Below are 24,137 nucleotides of genomic sequence, written 5' to 3'. Positions count from 1 at the left end.
TATGAGTAGAGTAAATACATAAATACGTATGTATCTTGTCAAAGAGTATAAGTTGAAACATCGACAGCCGAATTAAGTCTCATGTCATAGTTTACTTTATTATTATTATTATTATCGTCTTCAGCCCATAACTCACAGCGAACTCTGCTGCGGTCTATTGGACTTGATCGCAATCTGAAAATTGGAGACTTCTGACGAATTTGAGTACCTCCTCAGACCTTTTGTTTTATTGTATTAAGTCGCACCCTCCAAGTGCATAAATCTTCATATTTGGAGAGCTGCGGATTCACAGATAATGTATTTTGGAGCTCATAATCCAGTGCGAAAAAACAACAGGCACTTCCCTCTTGTGTAGTTTGCTGAAAGAACGAAGACTACAATATCCCGTTTAGTATTCAGGGGTCCATGAAAGGGGTTTGGAACATGCCCTCATAACCTTCATGCCTTGGTACCCGGTCTGACAAAATGGTTTCCTTTCCACCCACGCTAATGAGGAGAGTGAAGCATTCCTCAAGAAGTTTCGATATTAATTTGTGAGACTGAAATGCACACAATGCTGGTTGACTGCCTGATAAAATGCAGACGCGCTTCGAAGTTATGCCTCTTCGCTGCCATTCTCTGCCTCAGATTTCTATTATTTGGATTTCCGCCGGAAAGCCTGTGGGATAATCGCCCATGGATATCGGCCAGAAATACATATGCATGTATTACTACACTCGTCTGATATTGAAAAGATAAGTGGTGATTGGCTTGAGTTTATGCCTTGAAACGAGTAGGCATAGCATAGTAAATGAAATATTGAAGGAAATGTTGAAGTAAGAATTCATCACCTTACATAACATTACATGGGCTTGATCACGGAAAGCTGCTTTTGCTAATTTGTGCTTCATGTAGAGGGAAAATAAACAAAGGAAATTACTTAATATATTTGAAATTACTTAATATTTGTACAAATATTATACTAAATATATATTATACTTGACGACACGTGCATCCTTTTTAGGTACTATAAGAACTCTTCCTTCAATTAATGGTGTGTGTCTATATGTTTTTCTACAAATGGAGAGACCTACCGTTTTATGCCGACTCCGAAGAGTTGATGGTCTTTTTATAGTAGAAATACACTCGGCGGTTTCCCATTGCTTGCTGCCTTCTCTGTTATTTAAGATTTATGGCTGTACAATTATTTGATGAAATTGAGAAATTATGTGCAAAAGTTGATGCTTAAAACCTAGTTGGATGCAGAAAAATTAAAGAAATACTAAAAGTAGAGAAATTTGTTTTGAATATGGAGTTTCATTATTTTTGTTAATTAAAAATATTAATTTATTAGTTGCTTCTTCACAGTCGCGGACTGTGGTTAATTTGATTTTCTACGACTCGGGTAAGCACGAAAGCACACAACCAATGTGCAAATTTAAAAAGATTGCACAGATGTGATAACAATATGGTATTGCCACCAAGTCAAGTTCCACTTACTATTAACCTCTTGATAAGTGCGAACTCACACACACACACTCACAATAGCAAACATTTTCTGCAGATAATTAAGCCTTAAAGTTCACTGCTTATTATTGACGTTTGTTAATCGCTCTTCTAGTTATTTGACACGCATCCGCTACCAACAAAGTTTGATCACACATACACACACAGCCAAAAACAATAGTTTACACACGGCGGGGTAACCTTCAATAAAGAGATGATTTGAATTCAACTCGGTAAGAGCCTTCAAAATGAAATTTCAACTTAGCGCTCCAATTTTTCTTTAAATTTGCATATCATTGCTTACACTCACACAAACATATATACATACATATTTATATAATATGTTAAATTGACTGTTAACGAATCAAGGTTGCTTATAATTGTAGTGCCATTTTCCTAATGATGTAATGCTCTAAATGTATTATTAGAAGTAATGCGGCTTATAGCTGCGTTTCGAAAATTTGACGGAATTTCCAAGCTATAAACCTCACCAAACTGAAGGAGTTAAATTGATTTATGACGTCTCTTTGCATTTGTTACCGATTTGGAGGACTGATTACTGCCTCGTTTCGATCGAGAAAATTTTAACAATTAAAAATTATATAGAAAGGAAATAAACAAGTAAATTCATTCCAGTAGTTAAACTAAAAAAACTTCAATTATCATTAGATGCTTGCTAGGTGAAATAGGTATTTTTGTGCCACACCGAAGGGTGACATAGCAGCGGACGTGTTAAGCTACAATGAATGAGTAAAAATGAGTGGGTGGGCACCACTTGTCCCAATAAACAATAACGATTTTCACTTATAAGACCTTTTATGGATATTTTCAATATTTTTATAACTCATACATTTCGACTAATTTGAGTAGATAACTTCTTCAGAGGTTTAACTTTCTCAAAAAAAAAAAGCATGAAAAAGCACAACTGTCTACTTGTACGTACCTAACAGAAATAGTCCGCTTTGGATCAATTAAATACGGCAATGGGTATTAATACTTAAATTTAATGTGAAAATTGATAATAAAAATCGTCCGCATGATCATTTGCTATATATGTATAGAGCTACATTTACATGCATGTTTGAGTACATACGGCTGTTCATTAGGGTGAACATACGGAAAGGAAATCATGCTCACTTTTGAATACTCCGCAGCTTCGCATCTTAACAGTAATAATAATAAAGTTTTTGGTATGGTCACACTTTTGGTATGAGACACCAAATGGTGGAAATGGTCTTCTCTAATAGAGAGCGCCCCTCACCTAGCAATGGCAAACCGCCGAGGTATTTCTGCCGAATTTGAGCAGGAGCTCGGACAAATCTCCAATAAAAGATGTTCGAGGCAGTTATAAATAAAAAGTTGTAAAAACATTGGTTTAAGATTCTACTTTCAATTCATTCAGCTGTTTGAACTTCGGCTTTTCTGCCTCACTCCTTATTGTGAATCAAATGAGCACGCATTTACCAAGAACAATTTTTGAATTTGAAAAAAGGCTACCCTAATGCACATGAGTACATATTCAAACACTAATGTGCAGTTTTGACGGCTTAGGATCATAAAGAAATAAATAAAAATAAATGTCAATACAATGCAAATGCGGTGAGCCCGAGTGCAACCGTTGGCATTGGTCTTAATATCCACACTCATTTTGGTGAATGCGCATTTTTAATTACCCACATAGGCACATACATACAGACATATCTTTCGCACATCTCAGCAACTTTGTTTGTTCGCAGTGCATTTTCTATGACAACTTTTTCCCTCATTACTACGGCAATGCATTGGAAAATTGTTTTCTCTTTCGAGGAAATTATTTCAATTGGCGAATAATGCAACGGTAAGAATTTCATAAATACGCACAAATATGCAGTGACGATAATTATGAATAATGCAATAATTGTTGGTATATGCACACACACAAGCCTACATAAAAATAGGCTCTTTAGTTAAGTATTCCCATGAAAATTTCTTCGACGCTGCAAATCAACATTGGCGGGGTTAGTAATTTAGCTTGGTCTTGACATTCAACACTCTGCTCTAAAGCTATGGAAAGTGATTGAGAGCTGGAATCCTTATGAAAAATATGTAATAGGGTGGTAACAACGCCCCGACATACACCAAATAGCTAAGGTTTATTTATTTATTTATTTAATTCCTTATCAAGTCTATGAAACAATAATTTCTCACAGATTATTTACCAATTATGTTTATGCTAGGACATCGAATTAAAAATATTAGTAAAAGTTGTTTTACGCAAAAAAAACTCGGGCCCGATAGATGTGATGTTTGGTTATATCCACAGAAAGCCCTGCCAATAGAAGCATGGCGGGCATAACGCGAATCAAACCAACTCATAGACAAAGACAGTTTAAGTGTTTAGCATCATTGAAATGGATGGGAATTTAGACTTAACATCTAAAACGGGGGCGTGGTTCTTACCCGATCTCAATTATATTCAACCCTCCGTTGGGCACCCGCCTGTCCAGACTTTTTCTATTTGCCACGTGAATTTATCATATTTCTATTATGGCTAACGACTTGAGTTTAAAGGTAGCCCACTAAAATTTAATTTTCTATCGATTTATGGATATAACCTTTTAAAAATGAAGCTCCAACTGGACGAAAAAAGGCCAGACTCAGGTGCTCAACCGAAGGCTTTAAAAAAGGTCCTCCACGCGGGTTATTTAACAGGGGCGGCGAGCAATGCGTTCACCAAGTTTGGCCGAGTTTTTGGGCGAAAGTGGGCGTGGCCCACACATTTTTCAAAAGTTTTAATTTTGCCTCGTTTCTAACAGAAATACCAAGGCCTTTTCTTTCTTGGAAATTGCCGTGGCACGGGAAGTGGGCGTGGTTATTGGCTGATTGCGCGCATTTTCAATACCAATCTACCTTGGATAAAGAACATATGTGTAAAAATGTTCATTGATAAATCTTAATATTCGTCGAATCATCGGACAAACATGCCTAAGTTAACGAAGTAGTTGTTACATTGTCAATACTACTGTATGGCCGGCGTTATATTTGGTACACCGAAAGTTGCAATTGAGACTTTACTCTGCCTGCCTTCTTTTTACTCGGCTGTGGGAGGTTCTTAGAGCAATACAAATATAATATATCGATTTTACGAATTGTCTGTGGCTGTGTGTCGTTAGAAACAAATCAAAAAATTGCTTTATTTTCCAGTAACTAGCTAATTTGTCCCTCTGCATGACCACTTAATAGTCTCCAGCTATTTATCATAAAACAAACAGATAGAAATTTATTTTGACACTCGAAGCAGTCGATGGGGTCTTGCTGGTTCAATAACCGTTTTATTTTAATTTCAATTTATTTAGTTTATAAACAGTTACTTTGAATTTTGTATTTTTATTTGACTTCCTTTTTTACCGGTTTCTTGCTTGTTTTATTAAAATCGTATGTATGAGAGGAGCTCCTTTTACCTGCCAGGCTGTGTGGATATTTTGACAACAAAAGTAAGAGCCGAAAAACTAGTAACTTGACCATCGATTTACTCAATTGCAACATAAATCAAATACAAACACCGATTAGCGATCGTCCGCGCATCAACTTTTTTAAACGCGGCCACTTTCACAGCTATCCTGCTTGTTTGCCTCAACATTCACTGCTGGACACCACCGGACAGGTTAGTAGCAACTGGCTCAGCTCACACACCGTACACGGCATTGACACACATTGCGTGGATGCACGCGTATGAGTCTGGCTGCGGCAGCTCACTTTTTGATTAGACTTAATTGCGCATGCGCGAGCGGCGACTGAGCGCAATCGATTTCGTTTTTCATAGAAATGACAACGAAAGTCATTTGACCGGTAGCAATTTGAATTAAATTGAAATAAAATGCTTGTGAGTATATCCACTAGGAGATGGGGCATTGGCGGGGGGCTGATCGGCATCTTAACCAGAGTTTCCAGGCTCCGGAAACTCGATTTTCATCCCAACGAAGCTTTCAAGTGCAGTGTTATTGAATGTGCATCATGTGCAACATGTGTTTCAAATACGTAAATACTTGTGTAGGCTTACATGTGCGTATGTATTGCATGCGTAAACATACATACTTATATATGTGCAGCATAACAAGAAAACGAAGCATAAGAAGGAACTTGCTTACTTTCATATCATCTGCAAGGTATGCATGCACATACATACATACATATATAGCTACTCAATACACACATTTACACATGCATACATACCAACATACCTGAGCATACTTGTTGTTGTCAGAACTCGCTTTTATTATTCGTCTCTTGCGCCACGGCTTATGTAGTTGACGAGGCAGCCGCTGAGGCAACTTGTGAGTTATGTGCAACAAAGTGGGTCCGGCGTATTAATGTTCCACAGTTTGGGCGTAAAAGTATGTAGCAATACGTACGTAAATGGGTGTTCAGTTACTTGTCGAAATTAGAAAGTAAAATTTTTTTAGCAACAGATCGATAAGCGAAGAAAGCTTGTCAGTCTACATAAATGGGATGAAAGGAAAATGGCACAAGCACACACACACGCAGTGATACTTTTTTATATACAAGTGTTTGCATGTGTGTGTACCAAATATATACTTGAGTATTCATGTAAATACAAATGTGCAATCAAAAAATTCAAAAAAATATTTTTTTAGATTTCTGCAATGCCATTTTTCTATTCTCCTATCAACAATTAATTAGGCAAATTTGATATGTGATCGGTCAAAAAAAAAAGCACATAACTTTTCTTTAAAACCTTAAACGAAAGATGGCTATTTGAAGCTTCTTCTCGACAACAAATCCGCTAGCAGAGCCAGGATCGCAAGGAATCTGAAATTAAAAATTGTGCTTGATTGGCACAACAAAAGGATGTGGTTGCCTTTGTAGTGCCAATTTCACACAATTTCAGTTTTTAAAATACAAAAAAAATAAAAAATACTATACCGTCTCGCAAAGTTTGGTCAGCCAGACTTTACCAATTTGCTGGAATTCTTTTGTTTTTTAGATTGACGCAGTAACCGAGTTCCAACAAATTCATTAAAGCGCGCCCGTCGATTCCTCTTTCTCGTGCTTACTGACAACAATTGGAAGTGTTACTTGTTATTGACAATTAAGAGTTACTTTTTTTTAGATGATATCAAATTTCTGCAACTATGCTGACGTCACGCGTTCTGTCAGTAAAATGTTGACAATCTGATGGTCATCCCTAGCTAATCAAGCGCAACATTTAAAGTTTTCTCTTCAGTGTTGAAATGGAAGAGGAAAAGTAAGTTTTTATTTAATAAATACTGCTTCGAGGTCCACTTAATCTCGTTTAGTTATTATTTGTAGCGCAAAATAAAATTGAAATGAAACGAAGTTATTGGTCCAAGTATTCGCATTTTGAAAGAATACGTTCGGCGCGACATAACTTCCGCAGTATTGCGGCAGGCAAACAACAAGTCATCAAAAAATATTGCTGTAATTAAGGAGTGCGGCGCACACATCTATTCGCTGCGCAGTTGAGATAAAGGACGAGTCATAAGTAAAGTTGGTAATAAATGCCATGTTAAATTATTGTTTTTATCGAAGAATTAAGTTCAACTGGAGTTACTGACGGTGAAGGGTTAAACTTCAAAAATTAGGTTGGTGCTTTGGGACAAATTAATGCACAAAATGAAAATAGATATCCCAGGGCCTCACACTTGCCCATACGACTTCGAAGAAAATGTTTAAAGATGATCGCAAGCTACATATGTATTTATGTATTTATATCTATCTCATATATATTTCTCATTGCTAATTATAGACTATTCCGTTTAACTCCCACTGGAGGATAAGGCGTCAACTACACCTCTTCGCCAAGTATCGTATCTCAATTCGTTCCACGTAAGACCAAGAGAGTTCATTTCAGCATCTGTTGAGTATCTCCAGGTTCCAATGCAAAACCTGCCTAGCCATATTGTCATTACTTAATCTAAGCGTATGTCCAACCCACTGCCACTTCCTTTTTTGAATTTCAGTGGCTAACCAGATGCTTTTTTAACAGGTTCGTGTTGGATATTGTACGGGACCAAAATCACAAAATACGGCGCTGCTAGCGGTTAGCAAATCTTTGCAGGCGTCTCGTGATTACTGCGGCTACTTTCCATGTGGTGCAACCATATAAGAGGACAGATTTGACATTTGAGTTAAATATGCGCAATTTGGTTTGAACGTTGGTGTTGTTATTTTGCCAGAAATTCGCGAGGATGCCAAATGATGAAATAGCTTGCTAGTCCTACATCCAACATCTACCTCAGAGACACTTTCGGAGGTGACCATGCAGTCAATGTAGCAAAATTTCTCCACATTTTCATACTGTTGTACGCCTTCTGCAATCGGCTCTGCTTTCATTTTTATGTCGTTGATCTTGAAGTCGGTACCTTGCCTTTCCTACATGGCTTGCGTAAGCAGTTTCAGGTCGTAAAGTTTATAGGCTAGCAAGCAGATATAATTCGCGTGTGCCAGGTACCTGAGAAATTGATTGTTTACTTGCCACTGAATGCCTTTTCATTATCCAAAATCAACGCACATGACGCCCTCCAGGACTTTTTCAAATCTCACGTGAGCATCAGCAACAAAGCAAGAGTTGAACACAGCCAAACACATACAAATAATATATATATACAATGTAATATATTTATTAGGAGCAGGAGGAGGGGGGTTTGAAGTCACCACCTATTTTCATGTTTTGTAAGCCGCCATACAGATATAAACACTAAAATAATTACAAATATTTTGCACACGCACCTAAGATAGGGCTATTGGATATTTATTTGAAACACTCACGAATATATATAGGTATATGTATGTACATAAATACATATGGCAAGATGTAATTGCTTAATAATTGTAGCTATGTACAGCTACTTTTTTATAATACTATTACTGTTAATGAGGACCTTTCAAAATGAGGACCAGTAACGCCTAGATGTCCGTTGCCAATTACTGCTAGACGGTACCATTTTTATGTCATCTTTCACATTTCTCAAGTAGACAAATGTACACTTTTACAACGCATTCGAATTATTGAAATTGATTATGAAAATTGTCGACTTTTAGGAACAACACATCGCAAAACTTGTAATATTTTTGGTGGAAATAATCGTCCGAATGAGTCGACAATTCAAATGTCAAGAAACCGGTTCTGTCGAGAATAAAAAATTTGACTGACAGAACTGGACGTTCTGTTGAGAATATTGCTCCTGTAGCGCAAAGTGTTGCTGAACAACCATCGAAGTTGACACTTCGACGTTGTCAACAATTAAGAATTCATGCATCGACTGTTTTGGCGGATGCTAACTGCAGACGTTCTCATGGTGGGCATTTAATTGATGCCATTTTTCACACATAATTGTTAGAGGCGTGTAGTGAAAGTTAAGAAAATCTACATTTTCACATACTCTGTCTAGGCGCGTCTTTTGAAAAACCCTTTATTTATTTAAGTTTTTGTTTGAACTTGTAATTATCTAGAGATCAATAAAACAATAAAATATACACATACATAACAATTAAAATGAACAATAAATGTATTAGGAAAAATTCTATAGCCAATGTGAAGAGCACAAGAGGATTTGTGATGCCGTAGGTAATTAGTATGAACATTCCAGTACTCGTTAAGCAATTCATAAACACTCGAATAAGTTTACATTTGCACAAGCGACTTTTTTATATGTAAATATGTAAGTTGGTAATATTTTTTAGCAGACGATGAAGTGGGCTGAGTGGAGAGTACCCCACTTCGGAATAATACGTCGCCACTACTCCTGAATAAACAGTGACAGTTGCTTGCTACGTGAGCTTTCAAATCGGTTTGGTGTTTTTATATCCATTAATGCAATCAGGCCAATAGACAAAATGCCAACTAAGAAAAATGTTATTAGAACGCCGGCCCAAATAGGTGCTGTGGTAAAGCCGACGCAATCGTAGACATCGCCAAAGCGAGGTATGCCATTCAACCAGGGTTGCACCTAAGAATGTAAATTGTGCATGAGAAATCATATAAATGTATACTACGCCAAAAAACGTTAGGTACTTGATAATCGATTATGGTGAGGCTGTCGTTATCATTGCCAAATTGTAGACTGCGTGAGGAGCAGCGGTACGAGAAGCCAATCGGTGCAGAAGGAATGGTATAGAGCGTGCCCACAACAGGCAATACTGATTTGTACTCATTGTACTCCACCTCAACGGCCTTCATGTTCCAATAACCGCGGCTCAATGTAAAGTTGAAACGCAAGAATAGTTTCTGAGTGTCCACCGAGAATATGACATTGAGACGTCCATAGCCTTTTCCCTTCTGATCATCGAAAGTGACATCCTTGTTGTGCGACACAAGCTTGGTGTTGTTGAGCTTGCCGTTGATGTTGATTATCGGAGCAGAGGTGACATATAGTACAGCTTTATGGCCTACGAAGTAAGAAGTGCATAATACTCAAATGAAATACTTTGTATTGAGCGTTCAAGTGTTGAAATTGTGATTCGATAAATAAATAACTGAATAAGAAATAACATAATAAATAAAAAATATGCACCAGTACAAAAGAGATGATTTGGTCGAATGAAATCGAGATCCTGCAATACTCACCAAGTGCTTCGTATATGAAAGTTTTGTCTTCCTCTTCAGCGGTTGGTGTTTGAGAAGTCGTTGTTGCGCCCCGTTCCTCCTCGGTGCGTTCCTCACGTTCTTTGGTGTCCCTTTTAGTAATGTAGTGGGTGTCATCCTCGCGACTGGCTAATATGGCCAATACCTCGCCACTACCGTAAATGGCGACCGCATCGTTGTAGCCGGAAATGAGTGCATCGTCTTCTTCCTCAGCAGAGCCGCTTAAGTTGATGACCTTCGGATGCAGAGAAGAAGAAAACGTTTAAAAATATTTCACTCTAAACATTGCGTATGATTGGATGCAGATGTGTCGAAACGGGCAGACAAAAATTGATTACCATACGCACATATGCGCATGGATGCACTTATAATTATGCTATTTTATGTAATTATGCATATAAGTATGCATGTATGTATGCAAGTGTGCATTTGTGACTAAACACCCATGCAAAACACACACATACTCGCGCATATGCATGCAAATATGAACACTGCGCGCTTACACCACATATTGGCCAATGCATGGCAATTGCAAATCTATGTATGTATGTATGTATTTACTTCTATGTTTGCATTGTAGTTGAAGGGTTCAGCGGTGAGAAAACGTTGGGGTAAGTAGGACCAAGCGTTATTCTTCACCAGCTGCTGGAATTTCGGATAGGCCTCGCCATCTAGGCGTCCCGTAGTGTTTCGCACGAATATCACGATAGCTTTTGCGTCCTGGAACAAATTGGTGAGGTCGTCTTCGCTAGCCTCGACAAGTGCGCGCGGCTGCAATGTAATGACACTCTGATGACCCCAAAAGAGATATGGGCCACTTAGAACGGTTGCGCTGCAAGTTGTAACGGCTAAACTCAAGCAAAATGCTAGAAAAACGCAATTCATTATTGAATTCAAAATTGTTAATTTTTTGCTATACTGCTGCTTCACTCAACGGCTAGAGAACAATTTTTCACGACAGCTGCCAGGCGAAGACTTAGAATTTGTGGTGTATAAAAGAAATTGTCCATTTTTCAATCGATACTAAAGGCACATGTTTGCGACGCAGGCGCATTGCATCAGAGCAGCTGAATACGAGTACATACATACAAACCTACCAACATTTATTTCCAAATTAAAGCGCTGCTGCACGGAAAAAGAGAAATTAGGGTGTGAAGAGCATAGGCGTTGCTGCTTGAGAGCGCACCATAGTCGCGGCGTAAGAGACTTGGAAATCGTAAATGCGTTTTGTTGGCAGAGGTAGAGAGAGAAAGATAAACAAAGCAAGATTCTAAAATAAATTATGTTTATTTATTTATTGTATGAATACAGAAGGTATGTTTATATATACACAAAAAAGTTACATATTTAACAAACACTGGACTATATTTGTGTGCACATCACGCAACATCAAAGCGAAATGTTTATTGACTATACAAACTGAATGAGATTAAAATTGCGAATATGAGATACTTTGGAAGCGATCGATTTGAGGTGTTGTAGAAGCTGCCGGTGAATGATTTAGTACCTGAAAATATACAAACAAATTTATTGATAAACAAATGTGACGTAATTGTATGTATGCATACAGTGGCTAAAATTTTGCAAATTTGTGTGTATTTATTACCCCAACAGTGTTGTTTTTACTGCTGTTTTTTAATTTCATATTTTTACATACAGTAAAGTACTTAAGTCTACATACAGGAGCTTATTTCTTATTTCCCAGAAATAATTGAAAAAACTATTGAAGCAGTTTTACTCGGAATTTATGTTTATACATAAATTTACAAAAAAAATTTTACAGGAAACTTGCTGTTTCGATAGGTTGGGTCCCCAGAGAGAAGGGTGTTAGATGAGCGGGTTTGATGGGGCGTGTGAAAAGGTGGTTCGCAGAGTCCTAAGAGATGCTTTCTTGGGCAAAGAGTAAAATGTGTGTCAAGTTTCATTGAAATATAGTAATTTTTGGTCGAATTAACGGGCGAATGGACAGGCAAGATTTAGCCTTGCCTCACTCTTTTCTCATCATTATGAGCATTCGGTATACTACGAGTATACGTGTTTACTTATATAAGTTAAGGTATCCCCTCTGACCGAGCAACCTTTTACTTGCATTTGTATGCTGGGTTAAGTCAACGCATCAGATTGGATGCTGGGTTGGGCGGTAGAAGTTTCAAGTGCAAGGTATTTGCACTAATAAAACAGCAAGGAAACAAATTGCCCATACCGTTGCCTATTGTTCATAGTGCCAGCAGTTATGAAGATCACCTTTGCAAGAATAGCATAGGTCAGTTGAAGGTGAGACTAGCAAAAACCAGTTGTGGGTGCTGGCATTGTTGTTGGGACATGCACGCTAAAGATTGCAAAGGCAACAGCAATTGCGGGCGATGGGAGTCAGCGATCGGGCAGTACAAAAGTGAACGTACGAAAGGCGAGTCATATCGCTAAACATTTAACTTTATATTGTGCTCAAAAAAATGAAATAAAGTATATAGAAATAATAAACGATTACAATTAATTGGCGCCCAACTCGCAGCGATAAAAAGGACTACATAATCCTGAGAAGCTGCTCTACCCGAAGCAATAAAGGACCATAGAATCCCGAGAAGCTACTCAACACAAAAGGACTACATAATCCTGAGAAGCTGCTCTACCCGAAGCAATAAAGGACCATAGAATCCCGAGAAGCTACTCAACACAAAAGTACTACATAATCCTGAGAAGCTGCTCTACCCGAAGCAATAAAGGACCATAGAATCCCGAGAAGCTACTCAACACAAAAGGACCACGTGACCTAAAGAAAGGAACTTTCATTAATATTAGGCATCCAAAAAAGTGTAAGTGGTTTTCAAATTATGTTTAAAGTGGACTAAATTTTGAGTGTAAGATTAAGTAATAATACAAAAGAAAGTTAAAAAAGATTTTTGAATTTAAAACGTGTTGATAAAAAGTGCACATTGTGTGTTCAAACACAATTTCAAACTAAGTCTTGGTTTTTCTTGACAAACTTAAAGTTTTAAAACAAAATAGTTTTTGATAATTTCAATAAAAATTAAGGGAAGAATATTTCAAATTCGTAAGATTCAAAATATTAAAAAAAAACACTCTTTCATACCTTTTTTTGATTTAAATCTAGTTTTTCTTTTTTTTTAAAAAAATCCGTCTTGTATGAGTGGTTCCTTGCTCTCTTAACACTTTTGGTTGAAACTCAAAAGTATTTCATAACCAATTTTTTGCCGCTTTTGATGCGCTGAACTTTTTAAAGTGCATTTTGCTTTATCTTAGAAAACTAATTCCTTAAGGATAAAATGAGTGTAAGTAGAGAAGATGTGCTCGAAATTGTTAACCAAGCCAATGCGCGCACTAAATCGGAATTATTAGAACAGCTTAGTCAGCTAACTTTAGCTGTTGGCAGGTTACAACCACCTAGCGTTGAACCGCAGCTACCGGTTTCTATAGATCCATTGGTTCAAGATAATGCAAGTTTAGATTTGATTAAGTCCTTGCCCGAATTCAAGGGTAATTCTGCTTCATACCCAGGTTGGCGAAGTGCCGCACAATTCGCCATGAATTACTATAAAGAGGGTTCGGAAAGGTATTATATTGCCATGGGCATATTTCGAAATAAAATAATCGAATCTGCTAATTCCACTCTAGCTTCCTTTAATACAGTATTGAATTTCAAAGCAATAATTTCAAGGCTTGATCAGACTTATTCTGATAAAAGACCTCTATATGTGTTAGAGAACGAGTTAAGCATCTTAAGGCAGGACAATTTGTCCATCACTGATTATTATGATAAGGTAGATAAAAAATTATCGATGATTATTAATAAGCAGATAATGACACACAGTGGTAATGATGAGCTCGTAGCAGCTTTGAATGAGCGGACTAGAGAAAACGCATTACACGTATTCATATCTGGTCTTCGAAGACCTTTATGTGATGTATTATTCTCCGCAAGACCTCAAGACCTTCCAACAGCCCTGGCAGTTGCACAGGAGCTGCAAACTAGCCATAAGCGTTATGAATTCGCCGAAGCTTTCGCATTGGGTAATGCAAATAAACCTAATCGCACTAGACCATTCATGTACCAATATCAGTCTACAGAGACCAAGAATCATAACTTAAATAAACCAACCCCAATGGAAGTAGATAATGGCTCAAGTTTCTATAGGCAACGTAGTAATTTTCAAAGCTCACCTACTCCACAACAGCCTCATGCCACACAGCAGCCTTATAGCCCTAGATATACTTCTAACTCACGAAATCCAGATCCTCGTCCAGTGGCTTTTAAGCGTGGTAATGACCGAGAGTTATCTGAACGTTCGCCGGTTCATAAGATTCAGAAGGTTCACTTTATGCCAGAAGTTGAAATATCTTCGAATGATCATGAATGTCAAAGTTTCGATGAGTATTATAATCAAAATGACGGTGATTACTATAATTATAATGAAGTTGATGTGACAGTTTCGGAAATTGGTGATGAGATCAACTATTTAAACTGAGATCGCTCCTGCCGTTTATTACCAAAAAAGGCAGAAACGGTCAGGAGCTCCGATTTCTTATTGACACAGGTACATCCAAAAATTACATTAAACCATTACCATTTCTTCAAGGCATCAAAAACTTGAAAAGCGGTTTTAATCTAAAATCGATAAACGGTGAAAATATCATTAATCAAAAATGTCAAGTAAACATTTTAGAAAATACCTCAACGTTTTACTTATTATCCACCCTAAACACGTTTGACGGTATAATAGGATACGACTTTTTGAAAGAAATCGATGCAAAAATCGACACTGTAAGAGGCTATTTATTTTACCGGAATGGTAAAGTCAAAATATGCTTTCTTTCATGTGAGCAGGTAAACCTAATTACCATTTCAGAAGACTCAGTACCAGTAAAATTTCAGTCCAAATTCCGCAACATTATAAATAAAAATGTTAATGCTTTTGCTGATCCCGACAGGGCATTACCGTTTAATACAAGAGTCCAGGCGCGTATCCGCACAACTACAGAAGAACCAATTTACACTAAAAGCTATCCCTATCCGATATCAGTAGCCCCATTCATTAATAATGAAATTAAATCGCTTCTTAAAGATAGCATAATCCAAGAATCCTGTTCGCCTTACAATTCCCCTGTGCACGTTGTGTCGAAGAAAGGTGTCGATGATAGTGGAAAACCCAATTTACGTATGGTAATTGATTTTAGGAAAATCAACGAAAAAACGATTCCTGACCGATACCCCATCGCGGATACGTCTGTAATATTAGCTAATCTGGGAAGTTCGAAATTTTTTACAACTTTGGACTTAAAATCAGGCTTCCACCAGATAATTATGTGTGAGCAGGACAGGCAAAAAACAGCGTTTAGTATCAATAATGGGAAATATGAATTTTGTCGGTTACCATTCGGCCTGCGAAACGCGCCTGGCATATTCCAAAGAACTATCGACGACGTGTTGCGCGATGTAATAGGGAAATTCTGTCATGTATATGTCGATGATATAATCATATACTCTCCAAATGAGGAATCGCATTTGGAGCATATCGATTATATTCTACAAAAGCTAGAAAATGCTGGAATGAGAGTGTCGCCGGAAAAGTCGAAATTTTTCAAAACCGAAGTCGAATTCCTAGGGTTTCTTGTTTCACAAAAAGGCATTTAAACTTGTCCAGACAAAGTCCATGACATAATCAATTACGAACAACCAGAAACGCTGCGTGCCTTGCGTTCATTCCTCGGTCTGTCAGGGTATTATCGACGTTTTGTGAGAGATTATGCCTCCATTGTTAAACCATTAACCCTTTACCTTCGCGGTGAAAATGGGCAAGTCGGTACCAAAGCTTCGAAACAGACAAAAATTACTCTCGACACAGAAGCTCTACGCGCATTTGAAAAGATCAAGCATATATTAGCATCTGAAGAAGTTTTACTTCAATATCCTAATTACAATCAGCCATTCGAGCTTACGACAGATGCCTCGTCCAAGGCATTAGGAGCGGTTTTATCACAAAGGGGTCGTCCCATAACGATGATTTCCAGAACGCTTTCCGCGACTGAAGAAAATTATGCTGTTAATGAGCGTGAATTACTTGCCATTGTGTGGGCGTTAAAAAAACTTCGCCATTATCTATATGGTATAAAAGATATCAAAATCTTTACGGACCACCAACCCCTTATATTTGCGATCTCAGAAAAAAATCCCTATAGCAAAATGAAACGATGGCGTGCGTTTATTGAGGAATTTTCCCCAAAGCTTTATTATAAGCCCGGAAGCGAAAATAAAGTAGCTGACGCACTTTCAAGGCAGTTTTCTCACAATTTAAATGGGACCGAATCAGCTGAAACAGTCCATAGTGAAGTATCGTCCAGTAATGTGATAAAGACAATCAAGAATCCAATAAATCAATTCAAAAACCAACTATTGATATCGAAATCAGGCTCATGCAGTAAAAGTACAAAGATACTTTTTCAGAAAATGATTAGACACACAATCACATACGACTCAATTGAAGGCCTTATTCAGTGTTTAAAGGGTGTTATAAACTATAATGTTACCAATGGTATACACTGCAATCTTCCCACACTGGGTGAAATACAGAGCTCGATATTACTAGCTTTTCCCGGTATTAAATTTGTTCATACTGAACTCCTCGTTATAGATTTAATCAATAAGGATGACCAACTCGAAGCAGTAGTAACAGAGCACAATAGGGCCCATCGTGGTTTACATGAAAATTATCAGCAAATTTCTCGCGAGTACTATTTTCCAAACATGAAATATTTACTTAAAACAACGATCACAAATTGCAAGATATGTTTGGAAAATAAGTATCAACGTAAGCCACCTGATGCATTGATAGGTCAAACTCCTATTCCTACTAAATTAGGGGAAATCCTTCATGTCGATGTTTTTATAATTTCCAAGTATTTATTTCTGACCTGTCTTGACAAACTATCAAAATTTGCCATTGTGAAGCCTATAGCATCCAGATCTATGATCGACATAAAAAATGCGCTTTTAGAAACTTTGCTCGTATTCAAAGATACTAAAACTATCGTTTCCGATAACGAAAAAGCCTTTCAATCGAACACGATTATGACATTGCTCCGAGATAATTTTTCCATTGCGCAGTTTTTTATACCAACCCTCCACAGCGAAAGTAATGGACAGGTGGAGCGGCTCCATTCCACGTTGCTAGAAATTATTCGATGTATATTAATAAGAACCAGCAGCAAATTGATGATGTTACCGAGTTAGTATTACTAGTAACACACAAATACAATTGTAGTATTCACTCCGTGATTAATGCTAAGCCAATTGACGTATTTCACGAAAGCTCAGAAGAAAATTCAGAAAATCTCAGGAAAATGTTAGCTGCAGCACAAGAAAAAACCATTCAAAGGTGTAATGTAAAAAAGTCAATGAGAACATATTATCCCGGGGAAAAAGTTTTCTTAAAGCGTAATAAAAGACTTGGCAACAAATTGGATAAAGTTTTTGTAGAAAAGGTTATCCAGAAGGATATTGGCACCACAGTTTTGATTGACGGCAAAAGGATACATAAGAGTAATCTTCGATAATCTATTTAACATAAAAAATATCAAGGTTGACGCAATAATCGTACCAAACAAGTCCATTTTTTTCATGGTTTGAATGATTATATCTTTTTCTAAGTAATATTAAAGCTATTCAAATAAGAACTTAACATTCTAAAAAAATAAGAATTTGAAATCAATGATATATTAATTTTGTAAGTAAGCACTCTGAATTAATTGTAATTTAATATTTCTGCAAACTTAATGCGACTACGCCAAGGATCGTTCACGGAAATCAAGTTGTACTTCAAACGTCAGTACAGACAATTTTTGCTTCTAAGGTATCCCTTCTGACCGAGCAACCTTTTACTTGCATTTGTATGCTGGGTTAAGTCAACGCATCAGATTGGATGCTGGGTTGGGCGGTAGAAGTTTCAATGCGCCTAGCAACACATAAAACAGCAAGGAAACAAATTGCCCATACCGTTGCCTATTGTTCATAGTGCCAGCAGTTATGAAGATCACCTTTGCAAGAATAGCATAGGTCAGTTGAAGGTGAGACTAGCAAAAACCAGTTGTGGGTGCTGGCATTGTTGTTGGGACATGCACGCTAAAGATTGCAAAGGCAACAGCAATTGCGGGCGATGGGAGTCAGCGATCGGGCAGTACAAAAGTGAACGTACGAAAGGCGAGTCATATCGCTTAAGCATTTAACTTTATATTGTGCTCAAAAAAATGAAATAAAGTATGTAGGAATAATAAACGATTACAATTAATTTATATATTCGATTCCTTTTTGCTGTTTCATATAACCGTAACAAGTATCCAAAAGACTCCCTGATTCAGAAAAACAAACCACGACCCAAAATTAAACCTCCGTGCCTCAACTTTTTATGTGTCATTTTAGCATCCCTACACTGTTATTTAAAAAAAATGCATATCTAGTGCTGAACTGGACTGGTCGTGTGTGTTGATTGTGTATATTTATTGGAAATTGTATTTTTCAGTTTTGAAAATCCTTCAGTAAGCCAATCATAAGGCACAGGGTTACTCACGTTTTTCATTTGGATCTCGTACACCACAAGTCCTATACGATATTGTAGCCTTTCTTTTAGTATTCACGTAACCTGGAACGTATAAACTTGGTGCGTCTAGACGTCCAGCAGCGATTAGTCGTGACATGTCCTGTGAAGGAAGCAAACAAACGATATGAAAATGGTTGGTAACAGATCGTCAGGTTCAAATAAAAAATCTCCGTTCTTTACGTCACACTAACAACTCTCTCTACCTTCTCTTCAACAAAGTTCTATTGTTGCAAGCATTGCTTTCTTACCAGTTCTAAACGATGTGCTATGGGACCCTTGAAATGTATGATCATTTGAATGCAAGCACCGCCATGCAGCTCCTTAGTTTTGCGTGCATCCACGTCCAACATCCATTCGGGTATGCCCATGACGGACCGAAGTTCTTCCAGGAACTGAGCTCTGAAAAGGTGTAAAAATTCAAAGGTGTTATAAGAAAAATTATAAGCAATGAAAATAGTATTAATAAATTGGGCGTACACAACAAATCTTGGGGGTTTCTGCAAATTGACATATTTGAAAACATTATGATCCGGCTCAATGTTGGCACAAGCAAAGCGTTCCGAAGAATGATCAGGTCCAAAGAGGACTATAGAGCGTCCAATAGCCCCCACAGGACCTTCGAGAGGAAAGTTAGAGTCCGTAAGAACCACGCGTTCAACGCCAAGGTCTGGGAAAAAGGTGTTAGTTAAGTACAGATAAGGTTAACTAAAGTAAAGTTTGGAGTAAGCGATGAAATTATACATTCGAGTGTTACATACTTATAGTACCGAGGCGTGCGCCTACATCGCCTACATAACAGCGTAGTGGATTATCGGGACCGCATTCCTGCTCGTATAAATCACGCTATAATTGAGGAAATACTGGTTAAACTTGTATGTTCAAAATAAATTTATCTAAGGCAAGCCCACATTCAGGGGATCTGCTAGTTGAGTATAGTATGGGTTCCACACATAACCACCGGCAACACATCGCGTTATTGTGGGCTTTACTACAGCATCCACACCTACAGGGTTCACATATATCTGCCAATTGTGATCATACGTCTGGAAGTACGAAACTTTTGTATTTCATTTCCTAGTTTAAATATATCTTTCCAACCATATTTCGATCGTTTTTCCCTGGATGTCTTAGTTTGACCTCGATAACCGTTTCCGATTGACTCCCGGCGATATGTACCAATTGTGTCATTTTAATATAACCATAAGCATATCCAGTGGGATGATGAAATGATGCAATCGCACGTATCTCCCGCGCCTCGCTAGGGCTGTAGCCGCGTTCCAAAGTGCTGCAGGCCCAACGAGCATTTCGACGCTTTTTATGTATCACCACTGAACGACCGATTACGCTATTGTAACCAAACAGCGGCAAATTGGTATCATTGTAGGCATCTTCGAACTGTGTGACGTCATCAAGGGTACCGAATTTCCCACTCAAATCACCCATTTCATACTGATCGGTCGTCCCTTGCTGTGGCGGCGGTGAGGATTTCACATTGATGTTGAATGGATTCCAGTGGCCATAAAGGGTGGTAGCTTCGCAAGGAAACTCAAGATTAGCTTCCACTGGGGTCTAAGAATAAATTCAAAATTACCACATGGGCACTGATTAAGGTTCCAAATAATGTGTCTTACCATATGTATATGATAACCGCTGTTTTCTTTCAATCCTTTGAACTGCGCCTCGATATTGCTAATGTCATATTCCGATTGTTGTGTGATTTCCAGGCGTCCACTTACTGTCAATTCATCTCCATTCGCGTACCATTCTTTCGCCACTACTTTGCGCCGGAAGTGTCCAATGATGCTATGCGGACAAAAACTCGTTCCATTACAAACTTTTGTTATCGGAAAAATCTATTTTATCTTACATTGAGCATGCCAGTCGTTCCCCGCGTGCCTTTGGACCGAAGTCGTCGTAGACTACTAATGATTTTCCCAGAATGCTATGCCTGCCAGACAATGGCAGATTTGTATCCGTAAACATTAGTCGACTCAAGTGCTCTGCATTTTTCTTACTGCCCGCTATTGTCAAAGTTCCCACGCGGGTATCCAAAGCTCCCACACGGCACATTGCCGGTAGATGTGGTTTACAGTAATCGTCAACCGAATGATTTCCCCACTGTACCTTATGAGGATTAAAGACGTTGCCTGCAGAAATGCAACGGTTCTGCCAGTCATAGAAATCCTTTCCGGGCGAGTTACTATGTATGGCCCAACGGTGCTCGAAGGTGTTATTTTGTGTCGATCCATCGGCGTGTATAAGATATTCAAATATGACAGTGGTGTCCTGCCAAGGCTCTTCAGCCGGTTGACGGAAAAGTACGCGGCCCACCAACGGATAGCGGAACAGTACTTGCGCTGTAAGCATTGGCTTCTGATAGACACCATTCTTTCGGTATTGCGTTATAGTCGAACAACTCCAAGGTGTTTCTGTTATGTTGTCTATGTCGGTACGGTTGTATGTAAAGATTACCATGCCGCGGTGTGCGATACTATTAATACCCTGCAATGGTAAGAATGTGTCCCAGTAGAGTCCACTGAGCTCTGAACTAGCATTTGGTAGTATATAATTATGATAATAATCCTTATTGCGACTTTGCAATTTTCCACTCAAATCGCCGATGGGATATTGATCTTGAGTTCCAAAGCCCGGAGGGGGTATAATTCCAGTTTCGAGGGAATGTGGATTAAATATCTTTCCGGTGGACTTACAATAATTTTGTAAGCCTTTGCTGTGCGGTATAGGTGGGAGAGTGTGTATGCGAAATGCCGAGACGTCTTCGGCAAACTTTCGGTTGACAAAGCGTGCTTGCTTGCCCGCTGATTCAATTGTGAAATTCAGAAAGGTGGGATCGAAACGTGAACGTTGAGTAAAAGTTATTTCACCTTTAATGCCACCAGAGTTTAAGAAGGTTCTGCAAAAACGAAAAGTTAGAACGACTACACAACTAAATCGGAACGTGTTTCAACTTTCAATCTCTTACTTGTATGTCAGTTGCTGCACATGGCGAATTTGTGTGCACGCCAAAAAATTGTCCGGATGCTGATCATCGAATAGTACCAAGTACAGCGTGCGATGTGGTATCGATAAATCAGAGGGCAACAATACAAATTTATCATCTCTGTAAACAGCGCGTTGTGCTGTGTGTAACGCATTCTTCGCTACATTGATCTTTCCCAATCTGGCGTCGAGATCACCAATACCTTTGTTCTCCCCGTAACCTTGAGGATCAAACACGAGCTGCAGAAAATTGCAATTGTCCTCGGTGCGATGATGATCGTTTTTGAATATATCAGTAACAAAAATTTTCCAACTGTGACGTGTCATCGGCTTGCTACGATCGTCATTTGCGGGCTGTGCTTGTATATGATAGAGGTCAGAGTAGATGAGTGTATCTCCATCTGCGCCGCCTGATGGCGCCAACCATCGAAAGTGCACTGAGCCCGCTATAGGCGTGTTGAAGCGAGCTTCTGCCATATGCTCTATTGACATCTGGATCGTGGTGATAGTGGAACAAATACGAACATTTGAGTTGACTTCCGTAAGAACGAGAGATTTACCCCAAATCCCAGATTCACCTTAAGGGAAGGAAGAATTTGATCAAAAAATTTTGCGTGAAAATGTGTGTCCTTGCCGCACCTATTAGATTCATTTCGCGATGCCATATGGCAGTCTCATTTCCAGGCAATACCAAATAGTCGAGACTCTCATCGAAACTCAAAACCTGAGCACCCAATTTCTCCAAAATGCAACGGGTCACTGGATCGGTATCAGTATAGTCTACTGGAAACTTTCTTACACCCCAACTCCAAACTTGGTCCGGATACTGAAGTGTGGTTTCTAGTTTTGCTTTAATTTCCACAAATGTTGAATTGGCTTGCCGGAAAGTGATCTCCCCATGCAGACCATGCTGAGAGATATACGCTATCAGTTGTTGCGCGCCGACTGTTTACGAAAGCAGATGCAAAGAGAAGTAAATAAAAAGTAATAAAAAACGCAAGAAAGCTGCAGGTACAAAACGAATAATGAGACAACTGTACATACATATAAAAGCATAAAAACGTGAAGTCGAGCTTTCACAAGTGAATTTGATCCGCAAACACATAAATACATACATACGAGTACATATTTGAATTAAGATATAATATCTGCAGCTTTTATCCAAACTTTTTCGAAACTGGCAGTCACGTTTACTTACCAATATTTTGCGACAAAATTGAAGCAGCCATGACTAATAAGTATGGAAACTTCATTTTGCTTCTCTGCTCGCCCCTTTGTATTTTGTTATAACAAGAGAATATTCATGCAATACATGCATCCATATGTACATAACATGAAAAGGTTTCCAAACTAATTTTTCACAACCTCATAACAAAGAAACAGTTTTAATTATTTTCACTTTCACATGCTGGTCAAACCACGCACCGTCGCTATTGACTGAGTCACAAAGTGGCGCTTTAACGTTTCTCGTGCAACTAAATCTGGTTTTCTTCATCGCAGTCATCGATGGCCTGCAAAAGTTGACTTGAAGGCGTACTTGTGTGCGAGCTGGCAGCAACTGGTGTGGTGAGAAAGACGTTTTATAACGATTTTCGCAGTCTACCATTTCCACTGTGGCTTGCTGCATGGTTTCGCCGGCATGGAACTGGTTTGAATTACATCAGCTGACTAAGTTACCTGGCCGAAGCTAGTTTTCAGTGTTATGCCGTTAAATTTGGACGTACAAGTATACACAAGCAGAATTCTATCAGGCAATCATAAGCTACAAGTAAAAATTTATTATTGGAGCTCAACGTGTTTCAGTGAAATGCTTTAACCCATTGAGCTCTTCATCATTCAAGCTTATTTCGAAAGAAAAATATTGCACTCTTTACCGCATATGAACCCAAATGTGGTATTGCAGTTTCGACTCAATTTTATTTGCAAATTAAGTATTATAAAATAGTTCAAGTTATTTTAATCTAGCAAATACATATTTAGAAATATAGGTTTTTAACTTCAAATTAAAGTTTTTTTATTTCAAATGAAATTTTTTAAATTCCAATTAAAGATTTTTAATTTCAAAATAAAGTGTATGAAATCTGATACGATAATTAATTATTGTTTTCCAAATATATTTATTTTGCTGATAAATAAATAAAACTTTTTTTTGCAAACGCAGTAAACGGCAAAAGTTTCCGAACCGTGTTATCTCTCGAAGAGGTGATCACAATTGGCCACCGAGATCTTGTGATTTAACACCTTGTGACTTTTTTCTTTGGGGCCACGTGAAGGAGAAGGTCTACGCCAACAGCCCAGGGTTGAATCAAGACCTCAAAGATGGAATTCGTGAGGCTATCGAGGACATAGGGCAGCCACTTTGCAATTCGGTTATGGAAAATTTTATGAAAAGGATATTGTCCTGTAAGCGTAATCGTGGAGGTCAATTGCCTAATGTT

General features: G+C 38.2%; 2 protein-coding genes across 2 annotated transcripts; both read right to left on the bottom strand.

Moving 5' to 3' along the window:
• Positions 1-8,885: 8,885 nt before the first annotated feature.
• LOC128856090 (uncharacterized) lies at positions 8,886-11,085 on the bottom strand. The gene is made up of 4 exons (XM_054091467.1): positions 10,652-11,085; positions 10,073-10,325; positions 9,521-9,894; positions 8,886-9,455 (listed from the first exon to the last, which is right to left on the bottom strand). The coding sequence occupies exons 1-4, from the start codon at positions 10,973-10,975 to the stop codon at positions 9,246-9,248; spliced, it is 1,161 nt and encodes a 386-aa protein (XP_053947442.1). The 5' UTR covers positions 10,976-11,085; the 3' UTR covers positions 8,886-9,245.
• A 225-nt stretch (positions 11,086-11,310) lies between these two features.
• Positions 11,311-23,626, bottom strand: LOC128856088 (uncharacterized). Its single transcript, XM_054091466.1, has 12 exons — positions 22,898-23,626; positions 22,339-22,644; positions 21,683-22,277; positions 20,567-21,613; positions 20,331-20,502; positions 19,798-20,268; positions 19,608-19,742; positions 19,458-19,542; positions 19,177-19,366; positions 18,948-19,098; positions 18,670-18,799; positions 11,311-11,597 (listed from the first exon to the last, which is right to left on the bottom strand). The coding sequence occupies exons 1-12, from the start codon at positions 22,950-22,952 to the stop codon at positions 11,494-11,496; spliced, it is 3,441 nt and encodes a 1,146-aa protein (XP_053947441.1). The 5' UTR covers positions 22,953-23,626; the 3' UTR covers positions 11,311-11,493.
• Between the last annotated feature and the right edge of the window lie 511 nt (positions 23,627-24,137).

This window comes from Anastrepha ludens, chromosome 2 (assembly GCF_028408465.1).
Source record: "Anastrepha ludens isolate Willacy chromosome 2, idAnaLude1.1, whole genome shotgun sequence".
In the NCBI taxonomy this organism is placed as follows: domain Eukaryota; kingdom Metazoa; phylum Arthropoda; class Insecta; order Diptera; family Tephritidae; genus Anastrepha; species Anastrepha ludens.
The sequence above is the reverse complement of the archived record's forward strand: the minus strand, read 5'-3'. Positions and strand labels throughout refer to the sequence as shown.